The 18,114-nt window shown below is 32.2% G+C and overlaps 2 protein-coding genes across 2 annotated transcripts; both read left to right on the forward strand.

Moving 5' to 3' along the window:
• The first annotated feature begins 719 nt into the window (after nucleotides 1-719).
• LOC125855500 (kinesin-like protein KIN-7N) lies at nucleotides 720-8,176 on the forward strand. The gene is made up of 18 exons (XM_049535221.1): nucleotides 720-975; nucleotides 1,065-1,154; nucleotides 1,903-2,021; nucleotides 2,194-2,307; nucleotides 2,390-2,471; nucleotides 2,605-2,672; nucleotides 2,795-2,851; nucleotides 3,312-3,454; nucleotides 3,532-3,634; nucleotides 3,719-3,799; nucleotides 4,412-4,480; nucleotides 4,559-4,618; nucleotides 4,714-4,866; nucleotides 5,800-6,060; nucleotides 6,472-6,558; nucleotides 6,842-7,000; nucleotides 7,090-7,344; nucleotides 7,578-8,176. Exons 1-18 carry the CDS (start codon nucleotides 828-830, stop codon nucleotides 8,013-8,015), a joined length of 2,487 nt encoding a protein of 828 aa, XP_049391178.1. The 5' UTR covers nucleotides 720-827; the 3' UTR covers nucleotides 8,016-8,176.
• A 4,701-nt stretch (nucleotides 8,177-12,877) lies between these two features.
• LOC125855501 (uncharacterized) lies at nucleotides 12,878-14,816 on the forward strand. The gene is made up of 3 exons (XM_049535222.1): nucleotides 12,878-13,467; nucleotides 13,616-13,736; nucleotides 14,343-14,816. The coding sequence occupies exons 1-3, from the start codon at nucleotides 13,039-13,041 to the stop codon at nucleotides 14,774-14,776; spliced, it is 984 nt and encodes a 327-aa protein (XP_049391179.1). The 5' UTR covers nucleotides 12,878-13,038; the 3' UTR covers nucleotides 14,777-14,816.
• Nucleotides 14,817-18,114: the final 3,298 nt, after the last annotated feature.

The raw sequence follows: 18,114 nt of genomic DNA on the forward strand, positions 1-18,114 counted from the left end.
GGGTCGGAGATGCCCTTAAGACTTCAAACTTTTACGTGTGAAACTTTAATACTGCAACATAATATTTCGGAGTTCAAACTTTAAGAATTATATGAAGTTTGATTTTTTTATTTTTTGGAACTCCAATATAATGTCATAGAGATTAATTTATACGGAGAGATCCACTTAGCACCATTTTGAAAATTTTCTGGAGTTTCACTAGCACAATTTCGAATTCATGATTTATTTATTTTTTCGAGTTCCACTTTGACCATATGTTCTGCCTTGTTTGATAGCTATGGTTGGTACACTCTTTTAAACTTTAATATAAGAATTCGGAGGACTAGAAAGAATGAAAATGAAGCAAAATCTATTTGGTAATTTGGTTCGTATTGTGTTCTTTACGGGTCATTTGCACTTTTGCTCCCTATCTTGTGTGGGTCTTTAATTTACTCGTAACAAACAATTTTTCGCGGTATATACATTTATATACTTGCTTATCCCTACTAAGCATTAGTTTATACCCCAATAGACATAAGTTCAATTGTTAAAAGGACAAAAATAAAGACGAACTCATTTGATGAGCAAAACGTGTAATATTCATCGGCCTCTGAATATTGATCCATTGGGCCATCCCTAACACCTAATGGCCCAAAGGCCAAAACCATCAGCCCATCAAATTTAACTTGTAAATACTAGACAGGAACAAGGGTATTTCTGTGAAAGAAAAAACTAAATTCAAAGCACAACGCTTAGAAATGATTCAAATGAAACCCCGCTCATAAAGCCCATAGCCGTTGTCAAATTTTGTAATCCCCAATCAGATCCAGCTTTTGTGTGTGAGAGAAATGGAGAAGGTGAGCGTAGCAGTGAGAGTGAGACCTGCGAGAAGTAACGAAGAAAACTTCAATGGAACCTTCTGGAAGGTTGAAGACAATCGGATTTCTCTTCACAAGTCTCTCGGAACTCCTATTTCCGGCGTATCCTACACTTTCGGTATTCAAAATTTCACCGTCTCTCTTCGATTAGCTTACATATGTGTTTTGAGTGTTGATTTAATCTGTTTTATTTGATTTTTTTGGCAGATCATGTCTTCGATCAGGATTGTTCGAATGCTAGGGTTTATGACCTTCTTACTAAGGACGTTATTCGTGCTGCTCTTGAAGGTTTCAATGGTATGCTCATTCTGTTGTTTTGTTTAATGCCTGAGCTCCTTTCAGCTTTTGCTTTCGAGGCAATTGTATTTGTAGCTGCGTCTATTTTAGTACCATTTCATTTAGTTAACTTAATTATTTTGCTTAAAGGTAACGTCCTCTGAGGTGATAAGGAATAGTGTACCCAAGTTTAACTTGTTGGAATGAGTGAGGACTGACAGCTAACTCCGCCTAAATAAATTTGTTAATTTCAGTAGGAAAACACAGAAGAACTTAATCAATGTGTTTTTTCTGTTTGATCAACATTTGCCAAATTCACAAATTCATTGGAACCAGTTTTGCTGCTTTGAGCTTTATGTTAAGGATCGTTATAACAAGGATTTTTATAACATTTTCAGAGATTATAAGGAATAGCATACTAAATTTGAGTATTTTGGGAAGACTGAGGACTGACATCTAACTCCACATAGACAAATTTGGCAATTTCAGTAGGAAGATACAGAAGAACTTAGTTAATGTATTATCTGTTGATCAACATTTGCAGAATTCACAAATTCATTGGAACTGGTTTTGCTGCTTTGAGTTTATGTGAAGGATTCTTATAACAAGTTGATCTGTTATGCAGTCATTTGAATCCTAGTTTTGGGAAATAACTTTTCTGGTTTAGAGAAGAGATGGTGTTTGTTATTAGTTCCATGTGAAAAATCTCTAGAGCTACACTTTCCTCAACCTCAAAAGGTACTTATGTTATAGTTGAAATCATGTTCAGGAACTGCTTTTGCATATGGACAGACCAGTAGTGGAAAAACTTTCACTATGAATGGTACTCAGAATGATCCAGGAATCATCCAGCGTGCAGTCAATGAAATATTTCAGAAAATTGAGATGGTATTTATTTACTTTTTTTTTTAACTGTTACAATAACTTCTGTTATCAGTAGAATAATTTCATTCTTTTTCTCCATTTTCTGTACTTGTATGTTCTTACTGGCATTTGCAAATAAAGCTTCCTTCTTCTTCTTCTTCTTCTTTTTCAACTTAATTTACTTCTTGTTTTTCAGACGACTAATAGGGAGTTTCTGATTCGAGTCTCATATATGGAAATCTACAATGAAGACATAAATGATCTGTTTGCTGTAAAGAACCAGAAACTGCAGATTCATGAAAGTTTGGATGTAAGTTATGGGCAGTACATCATATACTTTTTTACAAGTCTATTTTGATGTCAAAGAAAACTTGATATACTTTTTCTTCCAGCGTGGAGTTTTTGTTGCAGGGCTGAGGGAGGAAATTGTGAATGATGCTGAACAAGTACTTGAGCTCATTCAGCGAGGAGAAGGTTTGACATCATGAACAATAATACATTGTCTTCTCTGCAGAACCAGTTTACATTTTTATTGATTATTATAATTATTTTAGTTACTTTTTTATCCGTGTTACCAATTCAATACACGTGGCAATAAATTTTGCAGTTAACAGGCATTTTGGTGAAACTAACATGAATGTTAGAAGCAGTAGATCTCACACCATCTTCAGGATGGTAATAATCTTGAGTCAACTGTAAATTGGTTGTGTTTCCACTGAATGCTAAGGTATATTGACTCCAATTATTATATGAGAATATTGAGTGATTCTTTTGCCTTTGTTTTTCTGTTAAATCAGGTAATTGAAAGCAAAGGAAAGCATAATCCTGATGAAGCTGTTCGTGTCTCTGTTTTGGTTGGTATTCATTTCTTCAAGTTCTCTGGAAGTTATTTATCATTGCATATTAATTTCTAGGGGGGTTTTATTATAAAATTCTTAGAATTGATTACAAGAAGTCTTTAAAATATGAAATTTTTAAGGAGTAATAGATCTCTCAAAGAATCCCGAAAATTCTTAAAGTTTGTATTTATTGTAGAAGTATCCTTTATAAGTCACTTTGAATGTCTAGTTCTTTTGAATCATCTGATTTATGTTCTTATTATGTGCAACTAAAGAAGTAAATGCATATCATTTGGTTTTGATTTGTTGTAGTTAATTAAGAAACCATTCGGTTGGAGGGCAGGAATCCCGAATCCAAAACATTCTTATCACTTTCAGCTTTCTGGTCCTACACGTTTCTAGTCCTTTACCTTCATTTATAGTGTTTACTTCATCTAATTGCCTAATTTGCCAACATTTACCTCTCTGAAACTAGAATTTAGTAGATTTAGCTGGGTCTGAACGGATTGCCAAAACTGGAGCTGGGGGAGTTCGTTTGAAGGAAGGAAAGCACATTAACAAGAGTCTAATGATCCTTGGTAATGTTATCAATAAACTAAGTGAAGGTGGAAAGCAAAGGTAGTTGTTTTTGAAAACCCTGTTGAATGTATGTTCATGCACAGAACATATGTATGACTGATTATGTACTTGAGCAGGGGACACATTCCTTACCGCGACAGTAAACTCACTCGCATTCTTCAACCTGCTTTGGGTGGCAATGCTAAAACTTCTATAATTTGCACAGTAGCACCAGAAGAGGTAACCTAGTTATTATTACCCATGTTGTGACAGCAGAAAGAATCAATTGGACATCAGTTTAAAGAGTTCAATACATATGTCTAGGTTCACATTGAGGAATCAAAGGGAACACTCCAATTTGCTAGCAGAGCTAAACGGATCACCAATTGTGTTCAAGTGAATGAGGTCTGCCTCCATTTACTATTCTTTTTATGTAATTACTACTTCGTGATCCACTCTAGAGAACACTTAATGAGATTAAATGGTCACATATTTTCCTGTGAATAGAAGTGTTCCTGTTACTATGACAAGGTTAGTTTAACATTAGGTTCTAAGACACTACGCCTTGCATTCAAAGATTTCAAATCACACTCCAATGCAATTTCAGCATTAGGCACTACATTCTTTTTCTGTCATAGCCAAGGCTTAGCAAACCTCTGCCGATTGGATTCGTTTTTCTGAAAGTTCCTAAATGCTGCAACAGTTAATTTTTGTTTTGGTATATTGATACTATATAGTGTAGTCTAAAACATCTATTCGAGCACCAATATCTAAAGCTAAAGGTAGGTGAGTTAAAAGTACAAGCAGTACAGAGCATTCTTAATTTTCATTATCTTACAAATCATAAGTTTCATCCAGTTACCCTTATCTCAAAAAAAACAAAAAAAACAAATCATAAGTTTCATCCTTGTAGAATCCTTTGTTGCAGATTTTCTTCCCAATGGAACTTCTTATTAGTTACTAGCTTCTTTCTTTGACATTTAAGGCATAGCTTATTGGAGTTCAACTTCTTTGTAGATACTAAATGATGCAGCCTTATTAAAGCGGCAAAAAAGGGAAATAGAGGAACTACGCATGAAACTTCAGGTGATTGTCTTGACTCTCAGGATTCATATTCATAAGTTGCTTAGAAATTTCTTATATGGGATGAAACCTCTTACATAGGGATCACATTCCGAGGTGCTTGAGCAAGAGATACTGAAACTCAGAAATGACCTACTGACGGTAATTATTATTACTATTTTTTTTTGGTTAAGAGTAGAAGATTGATCTTATCTTGCATTGACATAGATCATGACTGCTTATTCTTCATTCATCAGTACGAATTAGAGCGAGAGAAGCTTGCCATGGAGTTGGAGGAGGAGAGAAGATCACAGAAAGAGCGAGAGCAAAGCATCATTGAACAACAGAAAAAAATCCATAATCTCAGTAATCTTACATCTGTCTCAGACTCTAATGGGCATGCTACACAGGTAAAATATTTGAATTCAGCTGTTGTGGACTTCCTTAGACTATCTTGTCTACTTTGAATTGTCCCGACCTCAGCTCTTTTTTAGAATTTCAGGTGATTCTCTACTTAGGACACAATGGGATTGCTTGGATTTCATGTCCCTAAATTCCTGTCTCTTTTTCATCTCTTAGGGCTTGTTTGGTTGGGAACAAATTATCTCGAGATTAATTATCCCAGGATTGTCATCCCACCCTCAATGTTGTATAGAAATAACACTTCAATCACGGGATAACTTATCTTGCGATTTTATCCCAACCAAACATGGATAAACTCATCCTAAATTAATCCCCGGATTAGTTATCCCTTATCCCTCGTAGCAAACGAGCCCTTAAAGTATAGTGTTTTCCGGTTTGTGTCTATGTTGTTAGGCATCCCATGCATGAGAGTGATATCGTACAGTTTTTATCAGTGCCATCTCCTTTCACATTGAAATTACTGTGGGTTTAGTATTTATTATCTCCATTCTTCATGTCCTTTCAATCCCTTTTATGTCATGAACTTCAATGTTCAAAAAAATGGTTTGTACAGAAGAGATATATGGCGCCATGATGTTTGTACAAAGGAAGCATATGAGAGCCACACATTTTGATAAATTTAGCATTTTTTGGTTCCATTTCTATTGCCATATAGGATTTTAGCATAAATTTAGCTTTTTTGTTCCATTTCTATTGCCATATGGATTTTAGCTAGCTTTTGTGTGTAATGTCTCCTTAGTTTTTATGTGAGAAAGTAAACCTTCAAATTTTCTCATATTCTGGCACTTTGTACTTTCATCGTGCTGATAAACTTATTTGAATTTACTACCAAAAAGTAGATAATGGTTGCCCTCATTGAATGACAATTATTTCTGTTTTATGTGTATGGTACTGAATTCAATTTCTATTCCTAAAACCAGGAGGAAAGTGGTAATAGTAACAGTTGCCAGGAAGATGCTTTTAGTACCCCTTGTTTGAAGGCGGCTCCCAATACCTTTGTTGCTAAGAGATCGCAACGGTCTCAACAGACAGAATACAGCCCTATGCCAGATGCCTTTAGCAATTTTGCAGATGAAGATATGTGGATGAAAATGAATAAAGGCTTTGTTGCTGATCTTGATTCACTTCACATGACTCCTGCAGTGAAAGTTAAATCATCTTTACTCAATGGTGAAAATGATGTGAGTCTACTTTTGCATACATATGCTGCCATTTTACTTTTTACCAGAGCTGTTCCTGCAGCTGCTTCTAGTAGTTATGCCATTGTGACCCAGTAAATTTACTCTCTTCTCCAACAGAATGCAGGATAACTTGCTTTATATTAATTTCAATTACACTGGGAAAGTTACATGCACAATCTGATGGGTAAATAGTTATTAGCACGAGTTTCTGCAGGTTCTCACCCTTTATCTAACGTAGAGAATGGGGCAATCATCTTTTTCATCTTATAAATTGTTAACATGGATCAACTGTATTGGATATTATGATTTGCAGTTTCAATTGTCCTACAATTATTTAACAAATCTTTATTCTTGATAAACAAAGTTCTTACATGCATACTTGTTTGTAAGACTTATCCGAATTTCTACCAGGATTTGTCAACAGAGAATTATAAGCAAGAGGTACAGAATCTCAGAAGACAGTTGGAACTTGTTTCAGAGGAAAGAGATGAACTTAGGGTAAGTATCTATTGAGATCGTTTTATTGTTACTTAATGCTTGTTAGTTAACCGGTTACTGACCACCTGTTTTAGCATTCAACTGCTTAAGATGTTTTTCCTGATTGAGATGTTCAATACATTAATCCTTCCTGGTCCAAGTTCTTTTCAAGAGACTAAATTTTGAGTGACATCACATAATAAAGTACAAAACCAGTCATTTGAGGAGACACATGCTAAACTATGTTCTTTTGTTTTATACTGCACTAAGTTCCCAGCTTTTCCTTTAAATCTTTATTTTTCAGAGGCACCATACAGAACAAGTATCACTAAATAAACAGCTAATGAGTGAGGTATCTGAACTCCAGCAAGAGGCACTTTTGATCCGTGAGATCCCTCAAAGATTGTGCGAGTCTGTGACAACTTGTAAAGATTTATACAAGGACGTCTTTTCAGTCATACAGGTAATGCCTACCTATAGTGTAAGTTGGCTAATTACTGTGGCTGGTGAAGTTCGCTTTGTAATATCTGCCTCCTCTTGTCCTTTGAACAGAACTTTGTAGCTACGGACAAATCTGGAATGGCCAAATTGCTCTCTACAACAAATGAGATTGGTACTAGTCTTTTTTCAACTCTGGAATCTCACTTCTCAGAAGCTATGGACAGTGATAAGTCCTCTACTGGAAATAATTCTTCAATTGAAGCGCAACATGTCAAGGTTTATGATAAGTTGAATAGAACAATTTCATCACTTGTACTATCAGATGATGAAATCTCAAGTAATCCATCACTCGGCTCCCAATATAAGGTAGCTGCCCAGTCACAGTTCTCAAGGTGTCACTTGTTAATTTTTACATGCTTTTCGATTCTGACAATGGGATATTATCTGCTAAGTTCAAGGCTCATTAAAATTTAAGTTGTGAGGTCCATGATCATCAGTAGTTAAACCAAAAGGGAAGTCATGTCTTAGCTTAAACGTCTTGATAGTTATAGACGCTTTTCCTCCTTTTCTCTTAAGTGTATGTTTTTAACATGATCAAGGACTGCACTCTGGGTGGAGAAATTGCTTGTTGGAAGAAGAAACTGGATGAAGATATCAAAACTTTCCAGGAAAAATACCAGAACTTGGAAAAGGAGTTGGACCTCAATAATCAGCTTCTTGCCACTACCAGGGATAGATATAATAGCTTAGAAAGGGAGTTTCATCTCTTGAAAGAAGAGAGGGATGTGTTGGTGCAAAATGTTTCCTCTTCAAGCGAGAAGCTCGAACTGTTTACTAACCAAAACGAAAAGGTATTGGGCACTTTGAATGCCGAAGTTAAGAGGAGGAAATACCTCGAAGAAGAGATTAAACAGTTTACTGCTGCTTTTGCATTTCGACAGAGATCCCTTGTCTCCCTTCGTAGTGACTTCGATTCTGTGATCGACAGTTTTACGGCACAGAAGCCAATTTCAATATCCAGATCTCCTGGATTCTAAGAGTTGAAATTCTCCCAAACTCATGCACAATTTGTTAGTGCTGTCTTTATTCTTGCTTCTTATTATGTATTCAAACGATAACTTAAAACTGTTCCAGACCACATTATAAATTGAATAATCTATCTGTATAACTTTTAATTCCTCTTGTTAATATGAGTTTACACCGTTATGTACCTACATTAACCTTCGAACCTCCTCACTTGAAAACCACTCTTGTAATTTCCTTATGTTCTCTTTTAGAATTTTCAAATGAAACTTCATCCAATAAAGACACAAATTTGTGATGTATACATATACAGAGCACTTGTCAGATGACCATACTTGGGAAATAGGACTATAATGGTACTCATTGTCCCAACTCTGTGCAACGTTTTTTAGTGCATGATGTTTACCGAGACAAATAATTGATAAGGTACTAGTTTTGTCCTGAGCAGAAATGAAAGATACTTGGTACCTGCAGATTTGATATCTGTTTGTCTTTTCATGTTTGAAGTTTGAAATAAGTGCACATGAACAGTATGGTCTTCCATTGTTAAGTCATTAGCAAATCATCTACTGTGTGTGCCCATAACTCTGCCTGCTCTTTTACTGCAACAAGCTGTTGAAGGCTAATTAATAAGCTGGGTATGATTCTTTCTTTCTGTTCAGAGAATGTTTGATTTCTAGCCAGTAACTTTTTACTTACCACGCCAAAGACGGATCCAAGATTTAAACTTATTTCGGCCTTTGAGATTTTTATCAGTGAATTTATTAGTCAATTTATATTCCATGCCAGAAAGTTATATTTGCTTTTGTACTATATGAACAGTAACAAGTACAATTGTATTTGTGTTTGGGACCCCATGGCTCCATCCCTGGGGCAGTGTAATATATTTGAATTTTCTTTTAAAAAAAAATATACATATATGTTGAGTTTGCAAATACTTTGTCACAAGAGGATAATAGTTTAAATTGCTATTCTGCATCTTATAATTTAAATTTTTGAATTTTTTTGTTCCCGCAAAGTCACGAGTTTACTATGAGTAAATCATTGAAGACTTCAGTATATTTGTACCTTTTCGTTTTGCATTTAGTTTTCTTTTTTCATGTGGGTACGGGGCGGAGATAGGATGAATTCAGTAAACTTGTACTTAGACTTGGTATTAGTATCAGAAAATTGATTAAATATGTATAAACATATAATTGTAAACCCAATAACTAAGACAGAGTTCTGGGTTCGTGATAAATTCACAACTTTAAAATTTTAAATTCTGACTCTGCCTCGATAGATAGGCATCTTGTTCTTGAAAGCGAATGAAGATTGATGCAATACGTGTCTGTTGTATAACCTCATGTTCAATATTGGACCTCAATTATATTATAATCATTTTTTGAAGTTTTTTACAATTTCACCAGAAAGTAAAGATTAGGTGTCCTCGTCAAATATTAATGAAATGGAAAAGAAAAAGTCCCACAATTAGATATTTTATGCTGGTCATTATTTCCCAGTGTCACTCTCTTAAACGCCCTAATAAAAGACTGTCCTTATTTAAAAGAACTTTAATTTAAGGAGTATAGCTTCCAGGAAGATTAAAAAAAACGAGCGATAATCACCCGGTACGTGGCAAATGCGTATTTCGTTATTTTTAATTAAAGATGTCAGATTTTGAGTCTTCGCTATAACTCGTCTTTTGTAGATAATATTTAACCTCAAAATAAGTTTCAAAAATCGCTAGAGGTCTCGGGTCAAACTCTAACTATGAGATAATCTATGACAGAGAGCATTTTATCTTCAAATTAGACTTCTCGAAGCGAATTCAAATATTTAATTTCTTCTGCAAAACAGATGTGTTTGGTGACATTTGATCAATGCAACCCCCCTCCCACACACACACACAAACTTATTGCATGTTATTCAATAAAGGAAGAAAGGGAAGGTATTGGTGATTTAATTAATATATTAATATGACACAAAAAATAAAAATAGAAGATTTTGGGAGAATTCCTCGTATTCGGACTTAAAAAGAAATGTAATTTATTAATAATGAAAACAAACAGCGCCTTGCCTCAACAATTATTAAGGAAAAATATGCTCCAAAAATCTACACACTACAATTAATGTTTGTTGGTGCAATATAATCAAATGGTAGCTGACACAGAATGTTTATACATCGTATTTATTCTTTCATTTCTTTTTCCACACGTAGAATTATATAATTCTTAACATATTAATCTTCACTACTGATTAATCATGTCTTTAATATATTACAAAAAAAACGATAAAGGAACGAAATGTTATAATTTATATATATACTCCAACAACTATTTTTGAATGCCAATTTTTTAAGCAGACATGTGTGGATTTGAAAAGATACTTTAAAAGGGGTCTTATACGGCCGTGACATGACTTAGTTTTTATGGACAAAAAATTAATATCGTATTGTGATAAGGGAGATGTATTGGATTAATTGTGATTTTTTCTTCATTGTTTTTTTAAAAAAATTTGGATTTGATGTACTTGAGCCGAGGGCCTTTTGAAGACAGTTTCTCTACCTCCACAAGGTCGTGATAAGATCTGCATATACTTGATCCTTTTTAGACTGCACTTAGTAGAATTTTATTGAATATGTTATTGTTGTAGAAGTACGAGACATTACACAAAAGTTCAATGCACAAACTTATCTAAGATTTTACCATTGCAACATTACACAAGTGAAATGAATTATTTAAAATGTTGAAAGGAAGTAGGTTTGAGTGTTATGTTACCATGTGGCTTTCCAAAAATAAATAATATAATAAGCTCATATAAATACTTTCCCACCAAATTTGTTGTCAAAATTAATTAAAGAAGTTAGCTAGGGAGGAAAAGATAAGGGGACATGAAAAAGAAGTTTGAGGATGATGCACATGCATATAGGATAGGAAAGACAAATTATCTCCTTCCTACTTGCTCAATCCCAAGCCCAATTTTTATTTGTTGATTATGACTTATGAATGAATTTAATATTATATTATATTGTGCAAATATTTATTTTTCTTTTTGGGTTAGAAGAAAGTTATGTACAAATTAGTAAATATAGGTAATAGGGGATGTTTGATTGTTGTTTTAAAAATTATTATAAAATTATGATTTTAAAATAATAATGCAGAAATTTATGTGGGAAATATTATTTCCACAACCCAAACCAAACGGCCCCTTAATGACGAGAGGGAGTTTCTCGGATGATAAGCACCCCTCACTTCCAACCCGAAGGTTGCGAGTTCGAGTCACCAAGGGAGCAAAAGGGGTGGGAGCTCCTAGGGAGGGTAAAAAAAAAAACGGCCCCTTAATTTTTGGGCCATTGCACTTTTGTCATATTTTGTGTTTGTCATTTAATTATGTCCCTCGTAATGAATAACTTTTTTGTTAGACATAAGTTTATATTTTCGTATCGTAATACCTTATAAACTATGCCTTAGCATGACTTCAGTTTCTAAGAAGCATATGCTTCACTAGCTAGTCATAATGCATAAGTTCGAATGCTAAAAGGTAAAAAATAACAAATCAATCCATTTGAAGAATAAAAATTAAAAGTTAGAGTAACTTATTTAAAGGACAAAACATGTAATTTTATGCTAATTTATTGCTTAGACAAATCAGTAACCATACAAGTGTTACCAAATTGAAGTTGCCATGCAGCAAGTCTTCTATTTTCTTTTTTTGTTCCTTTGTTGCTTCTTTTAGCTAGGTTGCTCTTAATTAGCTTGAACAAAAAAACAAAATCTATCAGGACCACATTCTATACAAATCTAATCCTTGTTTTTTCCCCCATTAATTTAAGTTCAATTTAAAAGAATATATACATGATCAGATCAGTTATAAGTCAATTACAAGCAATTTTTTGCAATAAGCATTAATAAGTCACCTAATAGAAATCGTAACTCTATTGAGATCCTGTTCACCTCTTGAGTGAAACAAAAATTAAATTTGATTGTCTGACATAAAGATCAACAAGTTCATCTTTGTTATATATTTCATACATTACCCTAGATAGACATCATACATAAAATAGGATCCGCTTTTAAGATATCTTGATTTAATAACGTATTTAAAAATTTTACGAATGGTGTTCAAAAATGTGAACATGAGGAATCGAAATTGAGTGACCTTCAATTTGTTGAATTGCAACCTTGCTACTGAGTTGTTGTTCTCTCGTGTGTAATGCGAATGCAAGGAATCGAACCTAGGTACCATATCAATATGTGCACACTCAGTCACTAAGTTACCGATTTCTATTGTTTTAAAGGGTGTTCTAAATCTTATATATATCAATATATAGTAATATTCAACTTGTATATACAATATAATTTTTTGATAAAGAATGTTCTGGTGACCATCCTTACACAACTATAGTTTTGTCCCTGCCTTGATGATAAGCCTGACACCACTATTACTCTGCCCCTACCTTGATGGTAAATAGTATACACGCGAGACTCAAAATCTCATGCTAAAAAGGCTTGGAGGCTCGAGAAATTCTCGCTAATGGTAAATCATCTTCAAGACATTACTATTGAAAATGTCTATCATCACAAGCTAAACTACATTAACCGTATAAAAATATTTATATTGTCCGTATATATAACTTAATTGTTTTTTTCCATGAGGTGGGACCACTAGAAGCCACCCAACCCACCTTCATAAGGCTTGGTAGCTTTAACTATAAAAATGCCTAGCTAGCTAGCTCACTCATTGACTTTAGATGCATGGTCACAAAAAAGGTTAGGTAAAAAATATTTGAAAAAATCCAATTCTTGCACAAAAAGTGAATCATTTTTTTTTGTCTTTTCTCCAATTCCCCCATCCCTTTAAATTTAAATTTGCAGCACTATTCTGATCCAAACAAACACTTTGTATAATATAGACATAGATGCCTATATATTAATTATCTCTCTCAATTAATGCCCAAAATTCCATATCCTTTTGCCTTTTCTACCCATTCTCATTTAGTCATTTCAAAATTTATTACTACCAACATAGCTTTAGCTTAGCTTACTTCAAAAAATTATGTCAAAACAACTTGGACAGTTCCTTCAAGAACAACAAGAACCATTTACCTTACAAATCTATCTTCTTGAAAGAGGTCAATTGAAAAACAAACATCTTATTTCTGATTGCGATTTTCGATGTTGTTCTACAAATTCTAGTACTTATTTGTTCTTGAAGAGATCAGCTAGTTGTGGTGCAAAGAAGAGAAGGAAACAGATTCTTAATTGTTCAAAGATTGTGAAATCTGTGTTTAATAAACTTGTTACATTTAGCCATAATCAAAAAATCAAGAATTTGGCAAATGATCAAGAACACAACAATTCTACAAGCAAAAATAGTAATGTTATTGCAAATGATGAGAAAATTTCTTCAACAAGTAGTAGGACTGTGTTCAATTCTTGTTATGATTCTAGTGATGCATATGACAACTTTCTACATGAAAAACAGGTAAAAACTCTGTTTTTATGACATTTAATATAGGTGAAATTCGTCGAAAAAAAATAGTTATACAACTTTACTAGCGACTGACATAATATAAAATAGTTTTGTGACTTTAGTGTGATTGAATTCAGATTGGTTGTTGATAAGGTAACAGGTTTTTGAAGAGAGAAGAAAGTTAAGGTTGGAATTTCTTGAAGAAAGTAAGCAACTCAGTCCTGTGTCAGTTCTAGAAGAAACTGAATCTTCTGATGATGATGTTTCTCCACATGTTAAAAGTAAGTAGTACTACTTTCAGCTCCCGTTAAATTATAGATTTTGAAGTTGGTAATTTGAATTTTTAATGATTGATGTTGTGATTTTTTGAAATTTGAAGTCGTGTTTGGATATGCATTTTACATGAAAAGATTTGAAGTTTCGTAAGTGAAAGTTTCAAAAATCCAAAAACTAATATATGTCAGACCAGTTTCTAGGAACTTGAAAATATTTGAAATTCAAATTTCATGATTAAACAGATTTACAACAACATACTCAAATTAGCCCTGAGTTTTGGAAAGGGTATAATATACACAGATCTTACCATAACTTGACATGTAGAAAAATAGATATATTTAAGATAAATTCTCATAATCTATGATAAAATAAATAAGATATTTACGGTTTCTTGCACATATGTTCCACTCTACTTTGCTATTAGGTCATGTTTCTCTCTACTATCATTTTCATTTTTATTATTGTCTTAATTTGCTTGAGTCGAGTATCTTTCGAAAACAGTCTCTACCTCATAAAGATAGTAATAAGACTTGCGTATAGACTATAATACTGTGTGCATTTACATTTTACAACAACTTTGAACTAACTTATATGAAAAAAACAAATAACAGAACAAGAATGTGTCAAGGAAAAGAAACAAGAGGAATTTCCAAGTCAAACAGTTTCAAATTCAGAAGAAACAAGCCACGAGTCTCAGTACATTAAGAACAAGGAAGCAATACAAGAATCAAGACAACTCCTTTTTGATTGTGTTAAAGAAGTGGTGGAAAATCAAAAAGGGAAAGAAGAAGAATTTCAAAGAATTTTAGGAGCTGAGCAACTATGGGAGAATCTATTACAAAATATTTGGTTATGGAGCCAAGAATCCATAAATGAAACTAATATCAAACAATTAATTCCCATTTCTAATATGTTGAGTTCTTTTGAAGAGTCAAATGGAGTTGAGGAGAAAAGGGAAATAGGTAAGGTGGTTGGTGATTTAATTTTTGTTGATATTAGTAATGAGATTGTATTAGATATGTTAAATTATTCTTCTTTAAGATGAATTTGAAGAATTTAGTAGAAAAAATGAAGTTAAAATCATACTATAAGTTTTTATATTAAGTGTCTTTGTCTATTTTTTGTTAGTAGTTGCTATTGTGCAAGCTGTTGGAAAGGTTTAATAACTCATGCTATTTACCAACTCTAGAATATATATTATTCCTAACTAGTAAAATCCAATGACTTCATCATTGCCAATTATTAAGTGTTTCTTATCTCAAATTCGAGTTCTAGATATGAATTTTATTTTGTTATGGAGCATTTACTCCTTAATAGGCCTTACACAACACATATTTGGATTAGTCAATAACTTAAATAATTGATAAACAAGACTTATGAGTTATGAGTATATAACATTTGCTAGAAAAGTATCGTCCAAGTGAAAGTTAAAAACTTCTTGTTATGAACCTTTACCATTCTTAGTGAACTTACTTGATGCAAATCTCAAATTAGTTTGGCTGATAAAAAAATTTAAAATTGTCAATATACACAAACTAACCTATATATGCAAAAATGTGAAATTAAACTGAATTTGAGCAATTCTTCAAAAGTCATCCTTTGGGAGTAAGTTTTGGAAAGAGCTAAAATTGGGGATAATGGTTGATTACGATGTTTGAACTGCCAAATTAAAGTATCAATTTAAATTTAAGTCAAATATGATCACTAATTGACCTCTCATATCAATGAGACAAAAGTTACGTTTGGTCAAATTCTTCAAAAAAAATTTGCAAATATACACCCCCTATCGTATCTTCCGAATATACTAAAGGATCCAATACACATACATCAACATTTCTGAAGAGTTTAAGCGGAACCAAAAAAATTGGTTACTCTGCAAGTCTATATTATATCAAAATATATGTACTTTCCGTCAATATTCTAGGAAAACATTTTCCTTCCTACCAAACACACCCTTAATCTAAAAAATAGCACACTATCTTGTTATGGATTCATTAACCATTTCAAAAAAATATTCAATCCGTGACATCTCTTAAGTTTTCCTATAATATACATGATTTTTTTCCAGAATATTTTGTTTGGATTAATCCTCTTAGGTTATAAGTTTTTTAAAAAAAAAATTAATTGGCATAATATATACGCAACCCCTTAAATTTGTTCGATCCTCTTCAGATTAGCATCAATTGAACATTTATATTACTCAAAATGTTTAATTACCTACTGAAGATCAATGATCATTTTAAGCTGTACTAATTTGCAAGTACAGGTGATCTGTTAATTGCAACATGAGGACCTTTTGTTCCAAAAAAGAAAAAAAAACTAAAAGTAACATTTTTTGTCATTTAGAATTTAAGTTATGTTATATATACACCCCAAAATTCCTTAGACCATTTATAACTTTTGAACATGTCACAGCAGGTTAATTAGTTATTATTTTTATCATATAATAATTTAATAGTAATACTTATCTAGAGATTCATCCGATAATAACTTAATTATGTAAATATAAAAAAGATATTACATATAGAACTTAAACTCCTTTTTATTTTAAAACTAGATAATGTTGCCCGTGCATAGTACGGGCCCAATAATATAAATGGCATGCTTTGGGGCTAATGACCGAGTTTTTGAAGCGATTATTTGCGTGGATAAAGGAATAAGTTTTTTTATCACAAATATGTACTTTCTTTGACGCTATTTAAGGCATAATAAGACTACCTGCATACAACATTTTGTAAATATTTTATGTTGTCAATTATCATGATTTATAGTATTTTTACGATAGATTCACTTCAAGAATCAGTGGATTTTTTTGTATTTTTTTCAAAACATATTTTATGTTGTCAATTATCATGATTTATAGTATTTTTACGCAATTTTTAAATATAAAAAATAATAAAATAAGACAAATAAATTAAAATGGACCCAATATATGTTATTTTTGTTATCTCAATTTATGTGACACAAATGAAATTTGGAGAGTCATCCAAACTTTCATATTTTTTTAAAAAATGTTTAAAGTTATTAATTATTGTGATTTATAATATTTTTATGTAACTTTGAAATAATGTACATTACTGGTCACTTTGTCCTAATTTATGTGATATGGATAAAATTACAAAATTAACCCTTTTAAAATGTCTTTCAGATATTTTAAGTTGTTAATTATTATTATTTATAATACTTTTTTGGTAATTTTAAAATGATATGTGTTATTTTTTCTGTCCCAATATATGTGAGCCTGATAGAATTCTAAGAGTCAACCTATTTTTTTATATAGCTTTTAAATATTTTAAATTGGTAATTATTGTAATTTTTAATGGTTTTTAAGTCATTTGTAAATGATATATGTTACTTCCTTGATTGGGAGTTTTCCATTTCCTTGATTGGGATAGCTTTTAAATATTTTAAATTGGTAATTATTGTAATTTTTAATGTTTTTTAAGTCATTTGTAAATGATATATGTTGCTTCCTTGATTGGGAATTTTCCATTTCCTTGATTGTTACTTTTCCATTTGTGACATATATATATTCTACTATATTATAAAAGGGAGTTTAGGCCCAAGTATAATATATAATATTCAAGATTGAGACTTTTCCCAATCTTCAATATTATATATTATACTTGTGGGACTTTTAAAAGGGAGTTTATGCCCAAGTTCTAGTATATAATAAATTTTCTACTATATTATAAAAGGGAGTTTAAGCCCAAATATAATATATAATATTCAAGATTGAGACTTTTCCCAATCTTCAATATTATATATTATACTTGTGGGACTTTTAAAAGGAAGTTTATGCCCAAGTTCTAGTATATAATAAATTCTACTATATTATAAAAGGGAGTTTAGGTCCAAATATAATATATAATATTCCAATCTTGAATATTATATGTTATACTTGGGCATAAACTCCCTTTTAAAAATTCCACAAGTATAATATATAATATTGAAGATTGGGAAAAGTCTCAATCTTAAATATTATATATTATAGTTGGACCTGAACTCCCTTTATAATATAGTAGAAAGAATGTTGCATATTTTAATGAGTAATGACTTATGGTTAGTCATCAATGGGAAGTACAAAAAGAAAGAAAAGGATCCAGTCCAGTAATAAATCATCCGGTAATTCTCAATGATGCACTGGATTAAAGCCACCTGGCTGCTTATATATTTAATGGTCCGGATAAATTTGTCATGAATATAACCACAAAAATCAATAAAGACAACCCCACCTAACCTTTTAATTTAGGAAAAATTGGAGAAATCTTACTTTTTAGTTTACTTATTATCATTATCCCTTATAAGTTTTACAAATTTCTAAAATTCCTCATTTTCGCGCATCAGATTAGTGTATCTCGCACATCAAATAGTGTATCATGT

The sequence above is a fragment of the Solanum stenotomum genome, chromosome 2, assembly GCF_019186545.1.
Source record: "Solanum stenotomum isolate F172 chromosome 2, ASM1918654v1, whole genome shotgun sequence".
NCBI classification, from domain to species: domain Eukaryota; kingdom Viridiplantae; phylum Streptophyta; class Magnoliopsida; order Solanales; family Solanaceae; genus Solanum; species Solanum stenotomum.

Bases quoted from the DNA above. Each gene is read 5' to 3' on its own strand.
- LOC125855500 (XM_049535221.1), top strand. From the start codon at position 828: ATGGAGAAGGTGAGCGTAGCAGTGAGAGTGAGACCTGCGAGAAGTAAC. The intron at 2,022-2,193 runs GTATTTATTTAC...CTTGTTTTTCAG, and splicing joins TATTTCAGAAAATTGAGATG to ACGACTAATAGGGAGTTTCT. The intron at 3,455-3,531 runs GTAGTTGTTTTT...GTACTTGAGCAG, and splicing joins AGTGAAGGTGGAAAGCAAAG to GGGACACATTCCTTACCGCG.
- LOC125855501 (XM_049535222.1), top strand. From the start codon at position 13,039: ATGTCAAAACAACTTGGACAGTTCCTTCAAGAACAACAAGAACCATTT. The intron at 13,468-13,615 runs GTAAAAACTCTG...ATAAGGTAACAG, and splicing joins ACTTTCTACATGAAAAACAG to GTTTTTGAAGAGAGAAGAAA. The intron at 13,737-14,342 runs GTAAGTAGTACT...AACAAATAACAG, and splicing joins TGTTTCTCCACATGTTAAAA to AACAAGAATGTGTCAAGGAA.